The sequence below is a fragment of the Cajanus cajan genome, chromosome 1 (genome assembly GCF_000230855.2).
Source record: "Cajanus cajan strain Asha chromosome 1, NIPB_CcT2T_4, whole genome shotgun sequence".
In the NCBI taxonomy this organism is placed as follows: Eukaryota; Viridiplantae; Streptophyta; class Magnoliopsida; order Fabales; family Fabaceae; genus Cajanus; species Cajanus cajan.
The window spans coordinates 43,627,624-43,651,454 of NC_138517.1; the positions used below are offsets into that span (position 1 = coordinate 43,627,624).

The following is a 23,831-nucleotide window of genomic DNA, read 5'->3' on the forward strand; positions in this document are numbered from 1 at the left end:
ATTACCAGAGTATCTTTTCTGAAAAATTATAAAGAGTTACAACTCTTCATGAAAAGACACAACCTAAGAAATAATTGTCTATAAATACCTATAATTTTTCAGAAGAAGGTTACGAAATCTATTGTGAAAATCAATTTAGAAAAACTACTTGGCCAAAGTCATTTGCAAAGTCTCTAAAGAGTTCATCAAGATCTTAGAAAGTGTAATATCTACTCTTCAAAGAGAGTCATTCTGTAAAACTCACTTGATCAGTTGATCTGTAAAGGAGAAAAGGTTTTTCTCTTTGTTGGTTTTTGAATCTCAACACAAGGAAAGGGAGTTCCAAGGTGTTGGAGGATTCAAGTCTTGTAAGAGTTACAAGAATAGTGAAAATCGCAAGTTGGAGACTTGAGGACTAGATGTAGGCAAGATTGGATGAACCAGTATAAAATTGAGTTTTTAATTCTTCTTTCCTTACACCTTTAATTACTTGTTACTTACTTGTGTTTTGAGTAGTCTTGCATCATTAATTACATACAACTTGTCTAAGAATTTGAATATATGAGAAAGCATTTCTAGAAAGAAATAAAGAAAAAAATTAGTTAACTTAATTCACCCCCCTCCTAAGTTATACGAGGCTATTTGACTAATAAGTGGTATCAAGAGCAGATTTCTTGTATAAGGCTTAAAAGATTCAAGAATTGAAATTGCCTCATAAAATTTTTTATTTCCTGAAGGAAACTCTATTAATAGACCTCTTATATTCAATGGTGAAGGGTATCATTATTGGAAATCTAGGATGCAAATTTTTATAGAAGCCATAGACTTAAACATATGAGATGCTGTTGAAAATGGTCCTTTCATTCCCACTATTGTAGTAGGTCATGAAATAAAATATTTACCCAAAGATCAATGGAGTGATGATGACAAGAGAAAAGTTCAATACAATTTAAAAGCAAAAAATATAATTACTTCTGCATTAGGAATAGATGAATACTTCAGAATTTCAAATTGTAAAAATGCAAAAGAAATGTGAGACACATTAAAAGTAACACATGAAGGCACAAATGATGTTAAAAGATCTAGGAGAAACACTCTCACCCATGAATATGAATTATTTAGAATGAATCAAAATGAAAGTATTCAAGACATACAAAAGAGATTTACACATATAATCAATCATCTATATCTCTAGGAAAATTGTTTCCTAACGAAGATCTTATTAACAAAGTTTTGAGATGTTTGAGTAGGGAATGACAACTGAAAGTGACTGCAATTGCTGAATCAAAAGATCTGACAACCATGTCTCTTGCCTCACTATTCGGAAAACTTCAAGAACATGAAATGGAACTAATGAGACTAAATCAAAATGAGGAAAGTGATAAAAGAAAGAAAGGGATAACACTCAAAACATCATCATCTATTCAAGAAGAAGATGAGAAAGAAGATAATACTGAGGAAGATGATTTAAAGGATGATGAGAATTTCAGCCTCTTTATAAAGAGATTCAAAAAATTCCTCAAAAACAAAGGAAACCAAAAAAGATCCAACTTCAACAATAAGAGAAAAGGAGAAGACTCTTCTTCAATCCCAAAATGCTATGAGTGTAATCAACCAGGACATTTGAGATTAGAATATCCAATCTATAAAAGAAAGATGGAAAAATCTAACAAGAAAAGTTTCAAAGAACAGAAAGGGAAGAAAACCTATATCACTTGGGAAGAAAATAACATGGATTCTACAAGTGACTCTGAAAATGAAGTTGTAAATTTGGGACTTATGGCCAAATACTACGAAAGTGAAGAAGAGGTAACATCTTCTAACAATGATATCTCAATCTCATTTGATGAACTTCAAAATGCATTCAATGATTTACATAAAGAATCATTTAAACTTGCAAAATTAGTATCATCATATAAGAAAACAATTTCAAATTTTGAAAACAAGATTTCGAAATTAAATAATGAATTAGATAATCTCAAAACTGAAATTAAGATAATTAATTCTAAAAATGAAAAACAAGAGATTAAAACTAAGTTAGATACTAATAAAACAAATCATCCATGTTCAACTTTCAATAAATTTAAAGAAGAAATTAGTAAACTAAGAAAAACTCTTGCACAATTTATAGGTGGAAGAAATAACTTACAGATAATATTAGGAAAACAAAGATGTGTATTCGATAAGACAGGATTAGGGTATAATCCTCAAAACTACAAAAGAAATACAGAAATTTCTTCATACCCTCACAAGTTACTAGTTTTCCATTCGTAACATGTTTTTACTATGGTAAGAAAGGTCATAACTCATCAACATGCTATATTAGAAAGAATTTTAACAATCTCAAGAATATAGTTTGGATTCCAAAAGGTTCTTCTGTTAATACTAACAATAAGGACCCAAAGAAAACTTGGGTACCTAAATCAATCATTTCTTTGTCTTGAAGGATTCCAAAAATCAAACTTGGTACATTGATAGTGGATGTTCCAAGCACATTACAAGAGATGCTTCAAAATTCATTGATCTTAATCCTAAGAGAAGTGGACATGTAACCTATGGAGACAACAACAGAGGAAAAATACTTGGCATCGGAAAAATTAGTACAAATTTCTCAACCTCCATAGAAAATGTCTTACTTGTGGATGGGTCTTAAACATAGTTTATTAAGTGTTAGCCCACTTTGTGATAAAGGTTTTTTAGTGTCCTTTGACTCACAAAAATGTCTAATTAAACACAAGAATGATAAAAATGTTAAGATAGTAGGATTTAGAGTTAACAATGTATATAAAATAAAATTAGAAAATAATTATAATAATTCTCAATGCCTCATGAGTAAAGATGATGAATCATGTCTATGGCATAAAAGAATAGCTCACATAAACATGGAACACTTAAATAAAATAATCTCAAAAGACTTAGTAATAGGATTACCAAAGACTAAATTTGAGAAAAATAAACTATGTGATGCATGCCAAAAGGGAAAATTGTTGAGATTCATGGGGTGGTGAATCAACTCGAACTTGGAGAATGAAGGTTTTGATGATAACAAAGTGTGGATTTTGAGAATCAAAGCTGACCAAGGACATCAACAAGTCAAAAACAAAGTCAATGAGAAAATATGGCTATTATGATGTGTAATAGGAGTAGCCCATAAGTTGTATTGTTTTGTTGAGCTTATTTTACATGTGTGTGCTTTGTGCATGGGTTAATCTTTATCTAATCTGACTAAGAGTGAGTATGATGATGAGTTAGAAACTTGAAAAGTTATTTTGAGACATAAAACAGAGTTTTTGAAAACTGACTCAAAATAATCGATTATCATTAAATATAATCGATTATTCCAGCAAAAGGTGAAGAGGATGCCTTGCTGTAATAATCGATTATTTGTGAAATAATCGATTATTCCAGGAATCACTCTCTGGAATAATCGATTATCCTGCAAAATAATCGATTAATCTGTTCTAGGTTGATTTCCAGAAATCATGAAGAACAAAATAATCGATTATCCTTTAAAATAATCGATTATCTGGTTCTAAAAATGTTATAAATATTTTTCACATTTTGAAACTTCAAGAACAAGATAGAACAGAGAATCAAAAAGAGAAAAACGTTATTGTGAAGTCTTTGTGACCTTCTTGGAGTGTTTTCTTTGTGAAACCATGAAGTAAAACGTTTTTGAAATGCTTTGAGAAAATATCATCATCATCATCACATTCTTGAAAGAGAAAGATTGAGATTTGCTTCTGAATTCACTATCTGATTTGTTCAGCTTCCAGGTGAATTCGTTCCTTTAATTCTTTGTGAATAATTGTAAATCTTGAGTAGGTGTCTCAAGTGGTAAGGAATTCTTGTAGTGGGTTTCTACAAGAGGTGCTTTCTTGGGGTCAAGAAAGTGGTTATCTTGAATGTAGGAGTATATGCATGTGTGGTATGCTTGTAAAAATTCTTCATTAAGATAGTGGAACAAATCTTGATCAGGTTATGATTGAGGATTGGATGTAGGTCACATGTGGAGTGGCTGAACCAGGATAAAAGACATGTGCAATCTTCTCTTACCCTTATCTTTTATTTTGAGTAATATCTTGGTTGTGTGTTAAAAAGATTATTCTTGATTAACATGTTTGTATGCACAACATTGCATTAAACTGAATCAAAGTGTTGCATATTGATTGCTCTTAACTTTGAAGTTTATTAAAGATTAATCAAGAAAGCATATAGGACTCATTTTCATTAACAAGCCTTTTAAGGAACTTCTTTGAAAATTGATATTAGAAAAGTTTGAATTGAAATAAAGATCCTAAGAACTCTGAAAATTTTTAAAGTGTCATAGAATCCAATTCACCCCCCTCTTGGATTGAGCCATTCTTTTCTAACAAAAACAAGTTAAAATATCTTTTAAACCAAAGAATATAGTCACAACCTCTAGACCCTTATAAATTTTATATATGGACTTGTTTGGACCATATAGAACTATGCATTTTGGTGGAAGTTACTATGGTCTTGTCTTAGTGGATGATTTCTCTATATATACTTGGACCTTATTTCTTTCTCATAATAGTGATACTTTTGGTTTGTTTAGAAAATTTGCTAAACTAATTCAAAACAAGAAAAACCTTAAGATTGTCTCCATAAGAAGTGATCATGGAAAAGAGTTTGAAAATAAAGATTTTGATTTATTTTGTGAAGAAAATGGAATTGAACATAACTTTTCTACTCCTAGAACTCCTCAAAAAAATAGAGTAGTAGAAAGGAAGAATAGACCATTAGAAGAATTAGCAAGAATAATGTTAAATGATTCAAAACTTCCTAAATACTTTTGGGCAGAAGCTGTTAACACTGCATGCTATACTATGAATGGAGTTTTGATTAGACCTATTCTTAAGAAAACTCCTTATGAGTTATTCAATGGTAGAAAACCTAATATTTCACATCTTCATATTTTTGGATGCAAATGCTTTGTACTTAATAAAGGAAAAGATAACTTAGGAAAATTTGATGCTAAATCTGTTGAGGGAATATTTCTTGGATACTATCTAAATAACAAATCATATAGAATATACAACAAAAGAACGATGACTATTAAGGAATCAATACATGTTGTATTTGATGAAACTAACCTTGTTTGTCCAAGAAAAGATATTATTGATGAAATTGTAGAGAGCTTTGAAGATACTCATATTAATGAGCAAACTCAAAAGGACAAGAAAGATGAAGAAAATGAGGATTCAACAATCCAAGAAGATCAAACAAATATGAACCCTCAAAGAGAGTGGAGAATCTTAAGAAATCATCCTCTTGAAAATATCATTAGAGATATATCAAAAGGGGTAACTACTAGACACTCTCTAAAAGAAATATGCAATAATATGTCTTTTGTTTCTGAGATAGAAGTTAAAAACGTCGATGAAGCTTTAAATGATGAACATTGGATTAATGCTATGCAAGAAGGATTAAATCAATTTGAAAGAAATCAACTATGGGAATTGGTTAATAGACCTATTAAGCATACAATTATAGGAACAAAATGGATTTTTAGAAACAAACTTGATGAACATGGTATAGTCATAAGAAATAAAGCTAGACTAGTTGCTAAAGGATATAATCAAGAAGAAGGCAAAGATTATGAAGAAACATATGCACCTGTAGCAAGACTAGAAGCCATTAGAATGTTACTTGCCTATGCATCAATAATGGACTTTAAACTATACCAAATAGATGTTAAAAGTGCCTTTCTGAATGGTTTTATTCAAGAATAAGTTTATGTTGAACAACCCCCAAGATTTGAAAACTCAGAATTTCCAAACCATGTCTTTAAGTTGAAAAAGGCTCTATGTAGATTAAAACAAGCTCCTAGGGCATGGTATGAAAGACTAAGTAAATTTCTTTTGAAAAAATAATTTAAAAGGGGAAAAGTTGATACAACACTATTTATAAAAAGAAAAATGAATGAAATTCTTTTAGTACAAATCTATGTTGATGATATTATTTTTGGAGCTACTAATGACTACTTGTGCAAGGAATTTTCAAATGATATGCAAAGTGAATTTGAAATGTCCATGATGGGAGAATTAAATTTTTTCCTTGGAGTAAGGCAAACCAAAACTGGAATTTTTATAAATCAAAGCAAATACTGTAAGGATTTGCTCAAAAGATTTGGAATGGAGAATGCTAAACCAATGGCAACACCAATGAACACTACTTGCTACCTAGACAAAGATGAAGATGGAAAATCCATAGACATAAAGAAATATAGAGGTATGATTGGATCTCTTTTATATTTAACTGCAAGTAGACCTGATATTATGTTCAGTGTATGTCTATGTGCAAGACATCAATCTAATCCAAAGGAATCTCATTTAAGTTCATTTAAAAGAATTATGATATATCTGTTAGGAACCACAAATCTAGGACTATGGTATCCTAAAAGCATGCCTTTCAATCTAGTAGGGTACTCTGATTCTGATTTCGCTGGGTGTAAAACTGATAGAAAAAGTACTAGTGGAACGTGTCACTTTATTGGATCAGCTTTAGTATCTTGGCATAGTAAAAAGCAAAATAGTGCTTCCCTATCGACTGCTAAAGCAGAATATATTATTGTTGGAAGCTGTTGTGCTCAAATTCTTTGGATGAAACAACAATTATCTGATTTTTTGGTCTATCATTAGATCATATTCCAATTAAGTGTGATAATACTAGTGCTATCAATCTCTCTAAGAATCCAGTAGTACATTCTAGAACCAAACATATTGAGATTAGACATCATTTTCTTAAGGATCATGTTCAAGAAGGGGATTGTGTTTTAGAATTTTTTGAATCAAAGAATTAATTAGCTGACATCTTTACAAAGCCTTTACCAAAAGAAAACTTCTTTTCAATTAGACAAGAATTGAGAATTCTAGACTCCTCTCACATTAACTCTTGACTTTACATTTTCTACTTCTGTTAGTTATATTGCATTATTCCTTTTAATGTTGCCAAATGGGGAGAGAAAGGGAAAAGAAGAAACAAGGGAAAAGAAACAACCATTTTTTTATATATTCTATTTTTTTTCTCAAGAAACAAGGGAAAAGAAACAACCATTTTTTTATATATTCTATTCTTTTCTCTTGGTTTCTATGATCAAAATTTTTTTTTGGCTTTAATGTTTAGAACAATATAACTTGATGACTACAAATTTCTATTTAAATACAAATTCTTTTACTAGGGGGGAGACTGAGGGGAAGTGATCGAAATATATTGTTTTATTTTCTTTCTCTTTACAGTGAATTGTCATCATCAAAAAGGGGGAGAATGTGGAAGAAAATATGCACAAAGTTTTGATGATGGCAAAGCATTGAAGAAAATAAAGGTCAAGTTAAAGCAAGTTGATCAAGAAGCAAGATCTCAAGTAATAACTAGATAAGTCTTGACTACTTAGCTTAGTATGTAAAATGAACTTTTAGAAATTGCAAAATTTCACTTGGCCATTAAAATAAGGATTTCAAGAAAATCTAAATTTAATCTTTTTGAATATAAGAATAAGTTGTTTGAAAAGAAAGCAAAAAGAGTATTAAAAAATATTAAACAAAAATATTTTAAAAAGAAAATAGAAGGTTTCTATATCTTAAGTTTTCATAAGCTAATTTAGTAATATCTGTCTGGTAATCGATTACCAGTTAATGTAATTGATTACCAGAGAAAGAAAACTTCTTTGTTCAAGGTTCAAATGTTAAAACGTGCTCTGGTAATCGATTACCAGACTTTGTAATCGATTACCAGAAGAGAGAACTTCAAAAATTTGAATTTAAAAGATACAACGTTTCAAAAATTTTGAACTTAAAACAGTTGTAATCGATTACCAAGTCTTGTAATCGAGTACCAGAGTATCTTTTCTGAAAATCATAGAGTTACAACTCTTCATGAAAAGACACAACCTAAGAAATAATTGTCTATAAATACCTATAATTTTTCAGAAGAAGGTTACAAACCCTATTGTGAAAATCAATTTAGAAAAACTACTTGGCCAAAGTCATTTGCAAAATCTCTAAAGAGTTCATCAAGATCTTAGAAAGTGTAATATCTACTCTTCAAAGAGAGTCATTCTGTAAAACCCACTTGATCAGTTGATCTGTAAAGGAGAAAGGGTTTTTCTCCTTGTTGGTTTTTGAATCTCAACACAAGGAAAGGGAGTTCCAAGGTGTTGGAGGATTCAAGTCTTGTAAGAGTTACAAGAATAGTGGAAATCTCAAGTTGGAGACTTGAGGACTGGATGTAGACAGGATTGGCCGAACTAGTATAAAATTGAGTTTGCAATTCTTCTTTCCCTATACTTTTAATTACTTGTTACTTACTTGTGTTTTGAGTATTTTTTCATCATTAATTACATACAACTTGTCTAAGAATTTGAATATATGAGCAAGCATTTCTAGAAAGAAATAAAGGAAGAAAAAAATTAGTTAACTTAATTCACCCCCCCCTCTTAAGTTATACGAGACTATTTGACTAACACAACACACTACTCTTTCCTCCCCACTCATAGATTTTCTTTCTTTCACTAAATTTGTATGGACTACAAAAGCCTCTTTGGCTTTTGCAAATTTAAAAGCAAAAATAATAGCTTCTCTAGTTCTTCAACTGTTGGACTTTTTTGCCACCTTTGTAGTGGAAATTACACTTTTGGTATGGCCATCGATGTTGTGTTAAATCAGAAAGGGCACCTTATTACTTTCTTTAGCAAGAAGATGTGCCCTTGCCTCCAAGCTTCCTCTGCCTACATATGAGAATTCTATTGTCATAGAAGCCACAAAAAAATGGTGTCAATATTTAATATGTCACCATTTTCACTTCTTCACAAATTAAAAGAGTTTAAGCAATCCTATGAAGTAAACAATTTAGACACCAAAATAGTAGAAATGGGTTTCAAAGGTTCAAGGTTATAGTTTTGAAATTTTCTACAAATATGGAAAATTCAATACTATGGTCGACTCCTTATCTCACCCGTTCTAGGAGGAGCCATTGTTTCTTTCTTTCACTTTAACCCTAGTCCCTTTATTGTTGGACTATCACTACAAGTATTTTTATGATCAACCAATAGCTAGGTTTTTGTTCAGAAAATCACTATTGATCATTCTATGCAGGGCATTTTTCACTTTTCAAAAGCCATGGTGTATTTCCACCAAAAACTTTTTGTCCCAGATTTTTAGGATTTCCATCGATCTCTCTTGGCTGAATACCATTCCACTCCTTTGGTTGGTCATTCAGGGTTGAAACCCACCATAACAAATTTGGTTTCTTCATTCTATTGGCCTAACATGTATAAAACAAAAAAAGGATTTATTAAAGAATGTTTTGTGTGTCAACAAAATAAATACGATCCTAAAAAAATAGGGGTTATTACAGTCGCTCTTGATTCCTATTTAGGTGTGGGAAGACCTTACCATGGGTTTTATTACACATCTACCAAACTCTTCAAGGTACATAGTGATTTGGGTCATCTGCGATTGCTTAACCAAATTTGTGCACTTTATTGCATTGCCAACCAATTTTTCTACTTAGGACCTTACTCTTTATTTCTTAGTTTAGATTTCTCATCTTCACGACATACCTAAGTCTATCACCAGTCACCACCGATCGTGATCCTTTGTCAATTATGGAAGGAGCCTTTCTGTCTTCAGGGCACCACGCTCCAATATAGCATTGCCCACCACCCAAAGGTAGATGGTTAGACAGAGGTTGTTAATTGCTCATTGTAAGCATACCTTTGGGTCTTCACATTTAATTACCCTTGTCACTAGTTCAATTTTTTACACTTGGTTGAATTTTGGCGTAATACATGTCTCCGTTCTACTATAGGAATAACACTATTTCAGGTTCTATATGGTCACCCTCTGCCTTCCATCATTGATTTCATCATGGGATCGATTGATCTACAACATATGCATAGTTCCTTGCAATAAAAACAATCAATCTTAAATTGCTTAAAATAAAATCTATAGTGCATTTGCCAAAGCATAACTGATTAGGCTAATAAATTTTGAATGTCACGCACCTTTGAGGTTCATGAATGGGTTTGGTTGTGCCTTTAACTGCATCACCGAGCATCCATTGCTCATCGTCCTTTAGCCAAGCTAGTGAAAAGGTATTTTGACCCCTTCCTAGTGCGTCGTCGCGCCATGAAGGTTGCTTAGGATCTTGCCATTCCTTATACTCCCAAACACAAAGTTTTCACAGCAACCTCCTCCAACCTTATGATGAGTTAGCTCTTCTAACCAAAAGAGTACAAAAACTACTCACAAAGAGAAAAAAAACGAATCTATTTCAAAAAGGAATCACTAATTGAGGAAACATCCACAACCCAAATCAAATGCCATGGATGCAATAAACTGGGACACTATAGATCAGAATGTCCACACCTCAAGAAGGATGACAAGAAAACTAAGAGGAATGCTATGATGGTCACTTGAGATGACTTAAAAACCTCATCTTTTGATGCAACTAATGAACAAGCAGTAAATCTATGCTCAATGGAAGATTTAAAAAAGATCAGCTATCTAAATCTGAAATTGACATTTAAAATGATAGACATTTAGAAATTGTCTTTGATAATCTTTTAAATGACACAAATCTTATCTCTTAGAAGTGTGTTTCTCTTAAAGGAGAACTTTTGATTGCTTGGAAGGAAAATGAGATGATTTCCTTAGACAATGAAATTATAAATAAGAGAAACACTTGTCTAAGAGACACTAACTTTAGTATGTTCAAACACTTAAAAGGGGTCACTAAGGAAATGAAATATTTTCATCAAATAGGAAATGAAAATAGAACTAGTCTCGGTTTTACCGAAGATCAAAAGAAGGTTATGTATAACAGACATGAAAATAGAACAGCCAAAAAGAAGTGTTCTAATTGTAACCAACAGGGACATTACACCTCATACTATTACTAAAAGAGAAACATGATTAACATAAAGGGTAACTAACATGAAAGGACCTAACAAAGTGTGGGTATTTAGAACTTTCTTACATTCTAATGTAGAAATATCTATTACACAATAACAAGAAAGAAAGATGTCTCTGAAAATGGTGGCCAAAGGCATGCTCCTTGTTGTTGGAACATTCTCAAAAAGGGAGTCCTCTAAAAAGACTTGGAAATCTGTCTTCAAAAGATAAAAGGCATTTCTCATGATAGACTATGATAACTCAAGAAAATAAAATATTCCTTCTAAATCATCTTACAAAATGATTTGAAATTATTCTACATTTTTGGCAAAACATATTATATTATAAGTTTGTTTAAGGCGTTTATATGAAAAATTTTACTCTTAAGAATCTATGTTTGAGATTGGTATGCTCCTAGAGAGATAAAATATTTTAAAAGGCCAAATCATTTTGCACATAAGAAAAAAAGAGAGTATATTTGTTAAAGCAAAAATGGATTAGATGATCCGATTTAATCAAGGTTTGTTATAACAATTTAAAAAAAATGCTTTGAAAATTAAAATGGTGTTCGTAACACTAAAAGAAAAATTGTTGAACTATTTGAGAAAGCATCATGTGCTTCTATTAGTGCTTAAAAGGCGTAGGAAAAAAATGTTTGTGAGATAGCTCGGGGATTTTGATATCTCATAATGTTAGCTATCTTAATAAGCACTACATCAAAATTAGGTTTTTGTGGTAATTAATTTATTCTTTAGTGACTATATAAATGGTCATTATTTTTTTTACTAGCATTTAGATAATGGCTGGTGTATCCAGCGTCGCTAATACTATTACCGACATTTATATAAAATGCTGGTAAAGACCTACTAAATTGTCGGGAAAACTTATTTTTTTTAGTGGCAATTTTAGTAGCCATTTTAAAGGCTATTAAAAGTTATTTTTTCAATTGTCTCCTTTCCATCCATTTAGTGACTTTTATCTTTTGCTAGTAAAACTTTAAATAATTTATTCCTATAATTTTCTTTTCTAAATTCATAACTTATATACTCTTTTTTTTTATCTCTAGTCGATGTGAGATTTGTAAGATGAGGGTTGTCTTCTATTTATATATTTTTTTAATTGTCTTATCTCTTAAGAGATGTGAGATTTATAAGATGAAAGTTGCTCTCTAATTATTTTATAGCACTATTGAACTTGGTAATAGTGAGTGATTTGATATTAATTTATTATAGTGAATTAAGAATCTAACTCAACCCTATAAATCAACTTACAAGGTGATAATTATTACTCACTTATATACTATTTAATTATCTTATCTCTAATCGATGTGAGACTAGTTTTTTTCAATAAATAATTGTCGCTAATAATAAACTTTAATGTAATATAAATACATTTTTAGTGACTATTATATATTAGCCATTAATATTTTTATTATATAATTAAATAGCGGTAATTAAATTATTGCCATTAAACAATTGTCGTTAAAAATAATTTTTGTTGTAGTGAAGAAATATGCACTAACCTTAAGGACCCAATAAGTTATGTGTACCAAAATTATTATCTTATGATGTAGAGTTTGACTATATGTTATATAGATGGAAAAAAGAGAAATGTTTCTTGAAAGGCTTCTGATGAAAGATGTCATAACTTTAAATTAAAGCCACTTCCAGCCCATCTTATGGAATGATAGGGGATTCTCACATAGGGAAAACCATACAAAAATTTGCAGCAAAGAAGATAAGTCTCTACAAGTGAAGAAAGAAGAACTTCCCTTGATGAACTAGAACAAAAGTCAATTCTCAACATGTTGATAAAAAAGAAAGATGTTGAACAAGTTTCAGTAGGTTGTATCCAAAGAATGTTGACTTAAGCAAAGTTGTTGAGTTACATTTTTGGCAAGTTGTTGAAGAACCAAAAACAAAGCATATTAAATCTTGTCGAAGAAGTGAAACCAAACCCTCATGGTTCAAAAGAAGTACTTCATGATGCAACATCACTTATTAAGGAGGATCTAAACAAATTAGAAACTCCACTTCTAGAAAAAAAAAAATCAAGATGTTGATTATGAAATTCTCAAGACAACCTCTGTGAATGGTGTGACTAAGAAAGGTTCGAAAATAGTGCCTTTGATGCACCAAGGAGTCAATCAGCAAAAAGTGAAGACTAGGAAAATGAATGATTTTCTATTGATCCTACTAATGCTAGTAAAATCACTCCTCAACTATTTTCTGAATGAGACGATGAATCCTTATACCTAACTGCTGCTTTATTTTTGATCTTGTCACTCTTATTTCTATGAGACCTCCTCTGATTCATGGCTCTATGATTGAGAACATTCTTGTGAAAGTAGGAAGTTAAAACCAATGGATATACACATAGAGGAACCTTTTACAGAGGAAACAAATGTTGCTACCCTTCCTTCACCAGGGAAATAGGATCTATATCTTATAATTCACTACTTTCAACAATGGACCAATAATAGAATTTTTAGAACAAGAGTTACTTGCCTCACACAACAACCGTAGAATTTTCACTCATAAAGTTCAACATCTGCCAACATTTGTGAAATATTGATTATGTATTAGTTTACCATTAGATCCTGCTCATTTTTTAGCGAAAAGATTCATCTCTCATACTAACTACATTCAATGGTAAGATATACATGATCATGTATAAAACGAGAATTAATAACCTTGCACATGAATAGCAAAAATTTTGTCCAAAATTTTTTAGCTCTAGACAGCTTCATTGAATTTATGAAGTATTTGACCATTTTTTACACAATATCTAAATTTGATATTCCTTTGTTTTCAATAGTTGGATTGACAAAAGGACATCTAGAATGAATATTATTCACCTTCAACAACAATAGCAAAATTACTCAACAAGGAAATCTAACTTTGCAAATTTTAACTCTCACAAGAAAAGTTATTCACTACTCATTATTAAAAGAGTACAAAGGAAGATAAAAATATCAAGGGAATTCTCCTAGAAGCTTAAAAGTTAAAGATCCTTATCTTAGAAGATAAATGGAGAAAAAGAGCATGGGGTGGATGTTGACATTCATGGACGGTGAATCAAGTTTTGAAGGTTGTGATGATAACAAAGGTCATGAATTAACAAAGGAGAAGACATGAAGACCATGAATGAATATCAAATGTAATAGGAGTAGTTTGTGTTTTTATGTGTTATGTTGCTTTGTTAGTCAATTTTATGTTTTATACATGTTTATGAGTGCTTATGCTTTGCGCATGTAGACACCCAATTTCGTCCGGAGGGCATACAAATAAGGAAATGGACATCTATTATCAAGGAAAGAAGTTCCCGAAGTATAAAAGCAACAAGACATGACATCAGAGGGCCTAAAAGTCCAAACAAGCTGGTTTTAGTAGCCTAAAACGGGCCGTTACAAAATCGGAACGAGCCGTTCCAGGCTCTTATAAAAGGCTAAAACCCTAGTTTGGAACGGGTCGTTCCTAAACTGGAATGGGTCGTTCCAAAGCCAGAATGGGCCGTTCCAATTTCCTTAAAAAGGCCTAACACCTAAAGTTGGAACGGGTCGTTCCTAAACTAGAATGAGCCGTTCTGAGCTATTAAAAAGGCCTGAAAATGCTAGCTTGGAACGGCCGTTTCTGCATACTCAATTATGTGTTAAAATTATCTTTGGAAAGGGCCGTTCTAGTTTAAGAATGGGTCGTTCCACTTACAAAATTAGCACATAACGTTCGGATTCAGAACGAGTCGTTCTGGTTTTGGAACGGGCCGTTCTGGCCACTTTCTGATGCCTATAAATAGACAACTCGGGCATTGTTCTCAAGGCCACAAAATTTCTTCCAAGACTCCTTAGAGCTCGAAATTTCTCTCTCTATCCCTCCTATTGTATTTCTTGAGTTTTGTGAGGCATATTGTCGTGTGAAAGGTAGCCAAAAAGCACCTAAAAGTCCCTATATTTGAAGATTCAATAGAGCTCGTTCAAGAGGTATTTCAATCAATCTTCTTCTTTCCCTTTTATTTCTTATCTTTGATAAACATTCTTATAATAAAAGCAATCATGTAGACATTTTAGAGTCAATTGTGTAATTTAAATTTCAAGCATGTAAATAGTCATAATAAAAGGGGCTTCAATATTTATATTATTATTTTTTTTAATGCTAACTTCATCATAGGGTACCGATTAAGGGCGTTGTAGGAGTGTTTAATACTTTCCTTACACGTAACCGACCCCCGAACCTAATTCTGGTTATCAAGGCCATTATTGGACTTTTAAAAACCTTTTCTTTTTCCAATGTTTTGAGTAAAACATTTGTGATGACTCCAAGAACCTATTTTTCAAAATCATTAATTAAGGATTAGTCTGGTGTCCGAGCATTCCTTAATTGATGAGATTTTCAAAAGGATGTCTAAACCATAGGTCGCAAGATCAGAAATTTTCAGGTTGCGACAGTGCATGAGTCAAGTCTCAATTCTGATTGTCTAAGAATAAGTATGATGATGATTGAGAATAACTTCAAGAGTTTCTGGATGTGTGAAATCGAATTTTGAGAACTAACTCAAAATAATCGATTATTACTAACTATAATCAATTATTTATGCTCTGTTTTTCAAATAGTTGAGAAACTTTGTTGCAATAATCGATTATCTGTGAAATAATCAATTATCCTAGAATGTGCTCTCTGGAATAATCAATTATCCTATAAAATAATTGATTATTCTGTTCTTGAATGATTTCAAGAAATCTTGAAGAACAAAATAATCGATTATCCTTCAAAATAATTGATTATCTTAGTTTGAAAACTTTATAAAAAAGGGTTCTCTCATTCAGAAACTCAGAGAAGAAAAAAAGAAGTGATATTGTGAAAATTTTGTGATATACTTTTGATCTTTGTGATCTTCTTGGACAATTTTCTTTGTGAAACCAAGAAGTAAAACAATTTGTGAAATGTTTTGAGAAAAATCGTCATCATCACTACATTCTTGGAGAGGGGAACTAAGATGGGTCAAGAATTCACAGTATGATCTATTCAGTTTTCAGGTGAATTCATTCCTTAAATCTTTTTATGTATTGTGGTAAAAATCTTAAGTAGGTTTCTCAAGTGGTAAGAAGTTCTTGCAGTGGGTTTCTACAAGAAGTACTTTCTTGGGTGCAAGAAAGCGTCTATCTTGTGTGTAAAAGTGTGTGCATGTGTGGTATGCTTGTAAAAATTCTTCATTAAGATAATGGAACAAATCTTGATCATGTTATGATTGAGGAATGGATGTAGGTCACATGTGGAGTAGCTGAACTAGGATAAATCACTTTGCATTCTTCTCTCACCCTTATCTTTTGCATTAAACAATCTTTACTTGAATGTTAAAATGGCTGCTTGTGATTAATATACTTGTGTGATTAAAATGGTTTAAATTGGAACATAAGCACTGCATGTTAATTAGTTTTTAAACTGATTCAATAAAGATTAATCAAGAAATCATATAGGAGGCATTCCCATATACTAAGAGGTTCAATATACCTTATTGGAAATTGGTTTTAGAAAAAGTTTTAAAGAAATTAAGATCCTTAAACTATGATAAATTTTTAAGTGTCAATAAATCTAATTCACCCCCTCTTGGATTGAGCCATTCTTTTCTAATAGTGGATGTTACAAAAATTCTTAGCGATTTTACAAAGACATTATGAACTACACATCAACTTTAGATGCTACACATGGTTGTATTTCACTGCTCATAAATGGTATGGAAAGATTCAATGTTTAATGAGGTACCTTGCAATTATAATAATACCATATAATTCACTTGCTTGATAAAAGGATAAGTGCTTAGAATATACATTATCTTTTGATGAATATGATGTTTCTTTCATTCATAAATATTGTAGTTCTCTTATATGTAATGCATAATTACAATTTGATCTCCATATAAAAAGGAAAAAGGAGAGGAAAGAAATTTCTTTTAAAAAGGGAAGAATTATTTTTTTTATGCAACTAAAACTTATTGGTTTTCAAAATCTTATCCATATCAAAAACTTTCTCAATGGTGATTCTACTTGTTGCATTAACATATTCTTTAGGTTTTCAAATTTTTACACTTTTATAGTTGTTATAGCCATGATAAAAAAAATTAATTTGTTAAAATGCATGCACAAATGTTCATATTTGCAAACACCTTTTTAAATTCATGATGAGAAGTTGTGCTTTGTAAAAATTTTAACTAAATGTTTTTTAGCCATTGAATTTCTTCTATGTAATTGACATCTATATACTACATAAAGATGTGTTTTTGGACTTGCCAAATATACTTTCTAAGTGATAAAATTGTTGCATTTGAATTGGCATGTTTTGGTGCAAGTGTACAAATATTCTAAACCATGTTATATTTGAATTGGCATGTTTTGGTGCAAGTGTACAAATATTCTAAACCATGTGATATTTGGACATGGATAAATATCTAGATTAATATTTTATAATCTATTGATTTTTTTTATCTTTCATTAGTGTTTGACATTATTTAGATCCATTTGTTAGAAAACAAAAAGAACCTTTTGAGGGGAAGTTTATGAAATCTCTCATATAAGTAAAACTATTCAATCAAGTGGACAAGAAACATAGAAGTCATATGTAAGAAAAGTCATATCTTTTTACATTAGTATGCACCGTGTATTTTTGAGAAATAACTTCATATGAATGATATGTAAACTAATAGGTCTTGAAAAGGGAAGTAGATTTCTTTTAGAATATGGGACCACAAACCTTCTATTCTTATTTGTCCAAACCCTTATACTATGTCACCCTTCTATTCAAAATTAAGATAAGGAAGTCTTTTGACTTGTGGATCCCTCCTTTTGATGGATGCCAATAGAGGGAGAGATAGAAAGATATGATTGTACTTCATTGTATTATATCTTATTCATATCTTTGGTTGAACAAACTTTTTCATATATATTTAATGAATGTACTTGAAATAGATGCATATATTGAGGGGGAGTTTTTAATAAATTATCAAGTGCTAAGAAACTCTTCAAAAGACTTAAAATCTTTTCAAAGTTTTGTCATCGTCAAAAGGGGGGAGATTGTTGAGTCCAACCCCTTTATGTTTTAATTATGGCAAACCTTATGAACAGAAATCATAAGCTTTCTAAGCATTTATTCTACTGATAAGTTTGCTTAGTATATTCAGAACATTAATTAAAGTAAACTCAAGATTTATTCATAATGACTCTTAGAAAGGGGATGAGAAAGAACAAGAATAAATATGGTATAAATATCATAATAAAGCTTTAGAATGAAGAATACATAATGGCTCAAATTGAATTTATTTATGGAGACCTTGGTGGCAACGAAAAGCCTGAAGAAGTATCTATATTCTTCATAAAGAAGTTAAGAGCTTATATGGAGTAGATCATGTGCGAAATTCCGAAAGAGGTTGTAGATCATGTCGATCTTGACTATAGAACACAACTTTTGTATTTTGCACATATCTTGAGTTGTAGATATGATCTTGAGACAAACTTTATGACTATGGAAAGCTAGAAAAATTATCAACAACCTTATAAGAAGTCATGCACTAGAAAAGCCTAGATCATGGACAAATATGGAAATCAAGATTAAAACATTATTTTGAGTTGTAGCACAAACCTAATGTAGTATTTTAAGAATATATGGACTTTTAGACATGTGTCTGAACCAAACTTGGTGGCTATAGAAAGATAGAAGAATTGTTTAGAACTTCGATAAAGAATTCATGGACTAATAAGGTCTCTATCATGGATAAATTATGTCTACAATATGGAAATACTGATTTGTCCATAACAACATAATGTTGTTGCAATGCTTTTGGAATATCTTGTGTTATATAGGTCCAAATAGCCAAAATCCAATACCTAATGATCAAAGACAAATTTATCCACAAGTTTTACGAAGACATCCTTATGACAACTTAAAATAAGATTCAGTATCAATCAAGGATTGTTAAGTAGCACAATTGACAATGTCTATTTGATAGCATTTGTTAAATCACTATAAAAAAATTACTAGAATTTTCCCAAAGATTTGTAATGTAGGGAACAACCTAGGTCATTGATAAGTCTCATAGTCACCTATTTTTTGTTACAAATTATTGGACAATTTCAAATTCTTCATTTAACCTTGCATAATATTTGTTCTATTTTTAATCCAATTTTTTTTGAACATACATAGCTAACTTGAAAATCATTTAACAATACCCTGATACACCTCAATTTTTGTGTAGGTATTGAGTAGAAGAGGTTGGTGTTGAGGATACCATAGATTGGAGCATGATCAAGCTGAAAATGAGGAGCTAAAGAGTTGGAGAAGCAACTCGCACCGGGCTTGTGTGTTCCAACGCCAGGCGTTGTTTGAGGTAGAGAACATCACTCTCTAGGATGAAGCTAGTGTCGGGCGTGACTCGAGGAAGAGAACATTACTCTCTTGAAGACATTGGCACTGGGTGTGAAACTATATTGCGCTAGGTACGAGAACCCTAATGTGACTCATCCAACTCATTTTAGGGCATACTCTTTAGGGTTTTCCCTCATTCACATAACAAACGATTTCTAAGAGTTGGTAGCTTCTCCAACACACTTGCCTCTTGGCTTGCCAAGGGACAGGTTGATGGAATAACATTAAGGCCAAGAAGTTCAAGAGGTGATGTATTGAAGGAGGCAAAAGGAATGGGTTAGTGTTGAAAAAAAAAACCATAAGAGGAGTGAGCCCACTTTTGGGCCTTAGCTCCTAAGATTTTCTTAGCATAGCATTTATTCCTATTTTTTCCTTGTATTTGATTTCCTATTTTACCCTTGTATTTTGGGGTATTTTAGTCTTAGAATTTATTTTACTTGTATTTCCAATTTTACCCTTGTATTTTGGGGTATCTTAGTCATAGGATTTATTTTCTTTTGTATTTCCCATTTTACCCTTGTATTATGGGGTGCTTTAGATCATAGGATTTTATTTTTGGGCTAAGGTATTTGATTAGGGTGGGAACAAAAACCTAGACATATTTTTGTGGCTATTGGACCTATTTTTGGTGTTAGAAAGGCTTAGGCCCAAGTGGAGGGCAAAGGTTGCATGGTCTTATCATGCACCTAAATGTAGCCTAACTAAACCCAAAGATTCCATCCTTGGCCACCAAGTTGCATCTAGGGTTAATTTGGGTTTCATTTGGTGTGCATTTGGCACCCTAAATGCAACCCTAGATGCCTCCCACTCCTATAAATACCCTAGGCACCACACCTTGTAAATACTTTGGATATTGAATATAAAGAGAGCCTTTTGTGCCTTTATATCTTTCCTTAGTCACCCTTGGCTAATTCGGCCACCTCCCTCCCATATCCACCTTGAGAGAAACAACCCTAGAAGTGGCCTTCATCATCATGAAGTGAGCCAACCCTAGAGTACCCTTCTCAAGCATTTCCTCAAACACCTTCTACCCAACTTCTATTTTCGTCCATTCCATCATCATCCACCCTAAAACCTTGTGCCACCTTTGAAGAACTTGATCCTTGGAGAAGGCGTCCTATTCTTTGTTGATCATCTCAAGTTCATGCAAGCTAAGATGCCATCATGTGGTATCAGAGCCTTGGTTCTTCAAGGGTAACTTTTCCATCTTTGGTATTTTCGGTCATGTCATTTGTGTCTCCTTGAATGTCTAAATTTTTGTGTGTGATTGAGTCATCATCTTGTCATATGTAATGATTCTTATTTCTCCTTTTCATGTATTGATTCATGCCTCATCATTCTTGTGAATCATCTTGGTGCTTTAGGCTTCCTTGCTAGGGTTCCTACCATTTTTTCTTTAAAATTGAGTTGCTGGAAATTTTTGGGCTGCATGATATAATGATGTTTTTCATTTTATAATCCATATGGTTTTGTCATAAGCTTGTTTCCTTTTAACTACCTTGAAAGAAATTCCAAGTTTTTATGTTTAGCCTTTGAAATGAACAAAAAATGACATGCATGCCACTTGTTTGATAAAATGGTCGTGAGTCCTTGATGTGCTTTAGAGAGTCAATCATGCATGCTAATTAGTTCTAGCATGTTCTACATTCCTAAAATATCATGTGTGATTAATTTCTTTGCACATACTTGCTTTAAAATTTTTGGCCACTTTGTGTATTCCTTGGTGCACTTAACATGCCTATGTATTGTTTGATGTTTTGAGTATGAAAATGCCTTTTATGTGCAAGTTCTTGTTGCTGGACATTGCACATTAAAAACCTTAAGAAGACACTCAAAACTTGTCTCTTTAAGCCATTGTAAGTTGCTAAAAAGATACTCCAAGGACTTACTCATCAAACTAACAAACACAACTGTAAAACTCAAGCAAAGGAGAACTATAAAATTCAAAAAAAAAAAAAAAAAGAGAATTGGCTGGACTTTTGGACCTCAAAACCGTGACCTAGTCAAGTGTCAAAAGAAACAAAATCAAAAGAATCAAAGACAAAAGAAAAAGGGAACCTTTGCTAGGCTTGTGGAGTTTGGACCCAAAATTTTCATACCTTGGCACTTGGAGTTAATCTTGGACCATTGGATAATGCTTATTTACCTTATGAGACATTTAATCAAACACCTTAAGTGCATTATTTTCTTTTAAGCCTACTTGTTGAATTCTAGTCTAGTGCCATTCTAGGACTTACTCTTTTGTGTGCTTGCCTTTTATTAATGTGCCTTAATTTTAGTTTTTGAGTCTTTCTTTCTACTCTTAAGTTTGACTCAACAAATCCACTTGAGTTTAGCCTTTTTAATTGTGCCTTTTTAGTTTTCTTCCTTGGCCTCTTGTACTCTTGGGTTGTGTTTTCTTCTTGACCTAGGTGAGGAAAGCTTCTAAACACCACACACTTTCTTGGTGGATTGAGTGGAGGGGTTGTCCGATTTAAGTTCAAGGAACTTTGGAGGATCACACCAAATCAAAGAGTGCAAACACCATTGAAAGGCTAACCTTGGGTGTTCATTGTGAAGGGGTGGAGATTTGAAGACTTGGAGATTCAACAATTTCTTTTTCTTACTTGTTTCTTTCTTGTTTTATTTTTGGCCTTCTTGTATTTGGCCTTTGCTTTCTTCCATTTTGGGTTGTAATTGGCCATTTTAAACCTCTTCATTTTTTGGTAGTAATTTCGTGTAGTTTGAAGGTGATTTGAAAACCTTCACCTAGGAATCCGACTACCATATGTTTTAAGTTCTTTCCTTTGCATGCTTTATAGCTTTTGTAGTATAACTGCCTAGGTCTTTACTTTGTCTATTTGTTTCGTCTAGATGGCTTCAATTTGCTTACTAGGGGGCCGTTCACACCATACACCTTTTTCTTGTGCAAAAAAAGAATTGTTTTGTGAGAAATGTGTGAAAAGGCTTAGTGATTCTTACTTGAAAAGGCTTGGTTTTTAAGTGATTCCTTGTAGTCCACCTCCCTTGATAGTTCACTTTGTACACTTAGGCTTTTTCATACCAATCTTGCATCTTGAAAACCTTTTTGTGAAAACCTTTTTATCACTCATTCTTTGTGAAAACCTTTTTACCAACCTTTTGAAAACAAATTTGTGAAAACCTTTTCTTGATCAAAGATGAGTGCTCATTCTAGTGTACATGGTCATAATTCTTGTAGTACTAGGTCTAGTGTTAGAGATGAGATTAGAGAGTTAAAAGAGTACATAAGAAAAAAAGGAGAGGAACACATAAAAAGAGAGGAAGAAATTAGAAAAATACAAAAAGAAAATGCTAGGAATAAGGAGGAAATAAAATAATTACTTGCAAAATTAGTTGAGGGGAGAGAAACTAGTGGATCCAAACCTAGGGTTTTCCCAACTAGGTATCAAAAATACAAAGAGGTTAGAATCCCTAAGAGTATGCATGAGGAAGAAAATACAAAAAGAGAGGAAGAACTTAGAAGCAAAGAAAAAGAAAAGAAAGAAAAAAAGAAGAAAAGTATAGAGAGGGTTAAAGAGTGGTTAGAACAAGAAAAACAACAACCAACACTCTTAGAGAAGAGTAAGGAGGATAATGTTTCTTCCAAAGGGCTTATGCTTGAAGAGAGTCACTTTCCCATTGAAAATTATTTAAAAAAGACTTTTTTCATTCATTAAGACCTTAACTCTTTCTCTCACATTGCCACTAGTCATGAAGTGGAGATTCAAAAACAAATCCTTTTTAAAGAAAAAAAATCTCAACTTCAAGATTTAGTGAAGAAGAAGTGGAATTCACTTAGTCCCACTTCTTGTGCTACTTCCTTGGTGGTGCCCAAGGAAGATAAGCCTTCCTTCTTTAAGACTCTTTCCACTTTAGTTCCCTTCATAAAGCACCCAACTTTTGGTTTGTATGGTTTGTTAGATACATCTCATGGTGTTGTATCTTCTATTTTTGATCTTGAAGGAAGTTCACACTTATTTGAACTTAACTTGGTTACTTTCCTACAAGACAAACTTAGATTATATGAGTTTTCTAGACTCCTCTTAGCACCTTTTTATCATATGTATCTAACAAATTATGCAATACAAAGCTGTTTAGGTAATTTTTTAGTTAAGTTTTCTTTATTTTCCAATACATACCTAGGTCACTACATTGGGTACCTCTAATAAGACATTTTAGTTTTTAGGACTAATGCATTAGTGTGCTATAGTTTTAGTCTTTTTACCTTTTTAGGTTTTAGTTATACACTTAGACTTCACCATGGGGAGGATCCTATCTTTCGCATTAGAGAGTCTAGTCCTTTTAATTTAGACAATCTTTTTAGCATTTTTAGGGGAACTCCTCTTAGGATACACTTCCCATTTCTATCATATACTATTACCTCTAATGCCTATTTTTATGTTTTTGTTGGTCATGATGCCCACCATGAGGAACCTCTTGATTTGAGGTCAAATCCTTTTCAAAAGAGAGGGAATGATGGAATAACATTAAGGCCAAGAAGTCCAAGAGGTAATGTATTGAAGGA

At 32.1% G+C, this 23,831-nt stretch overlaps 1 protein-coding gene across 1 annotated transcript in view; it reads left to right on the forward strand.

Annotated features, from left to right (window-relative positions):
* Positions 1–1,281: 1,281 nt before the first annotated feature.
* LOC114916607 (uncharacterized) overlaps positions 1,282–23,831 on the forward strand; it is a 31,711-nt gene continuing 9,161 nt past the window's right edge. The window contains exons 1-3 of the mRNA XM_083069096.1: positions 1,282–1,788; positions 6,117–6,234; positions 6,373–6,471. Of these exons, the coding sequence (XP_082925222.1) occupies positions 1,282–1,788; positions 6,117–6,234; positions 6,373–6,471 (724 nt within the window). The remainder of the gene's footprint in view (positions 1,789–6,116; positions 6,235–6,372; positions 6,472–23,831) is intronic.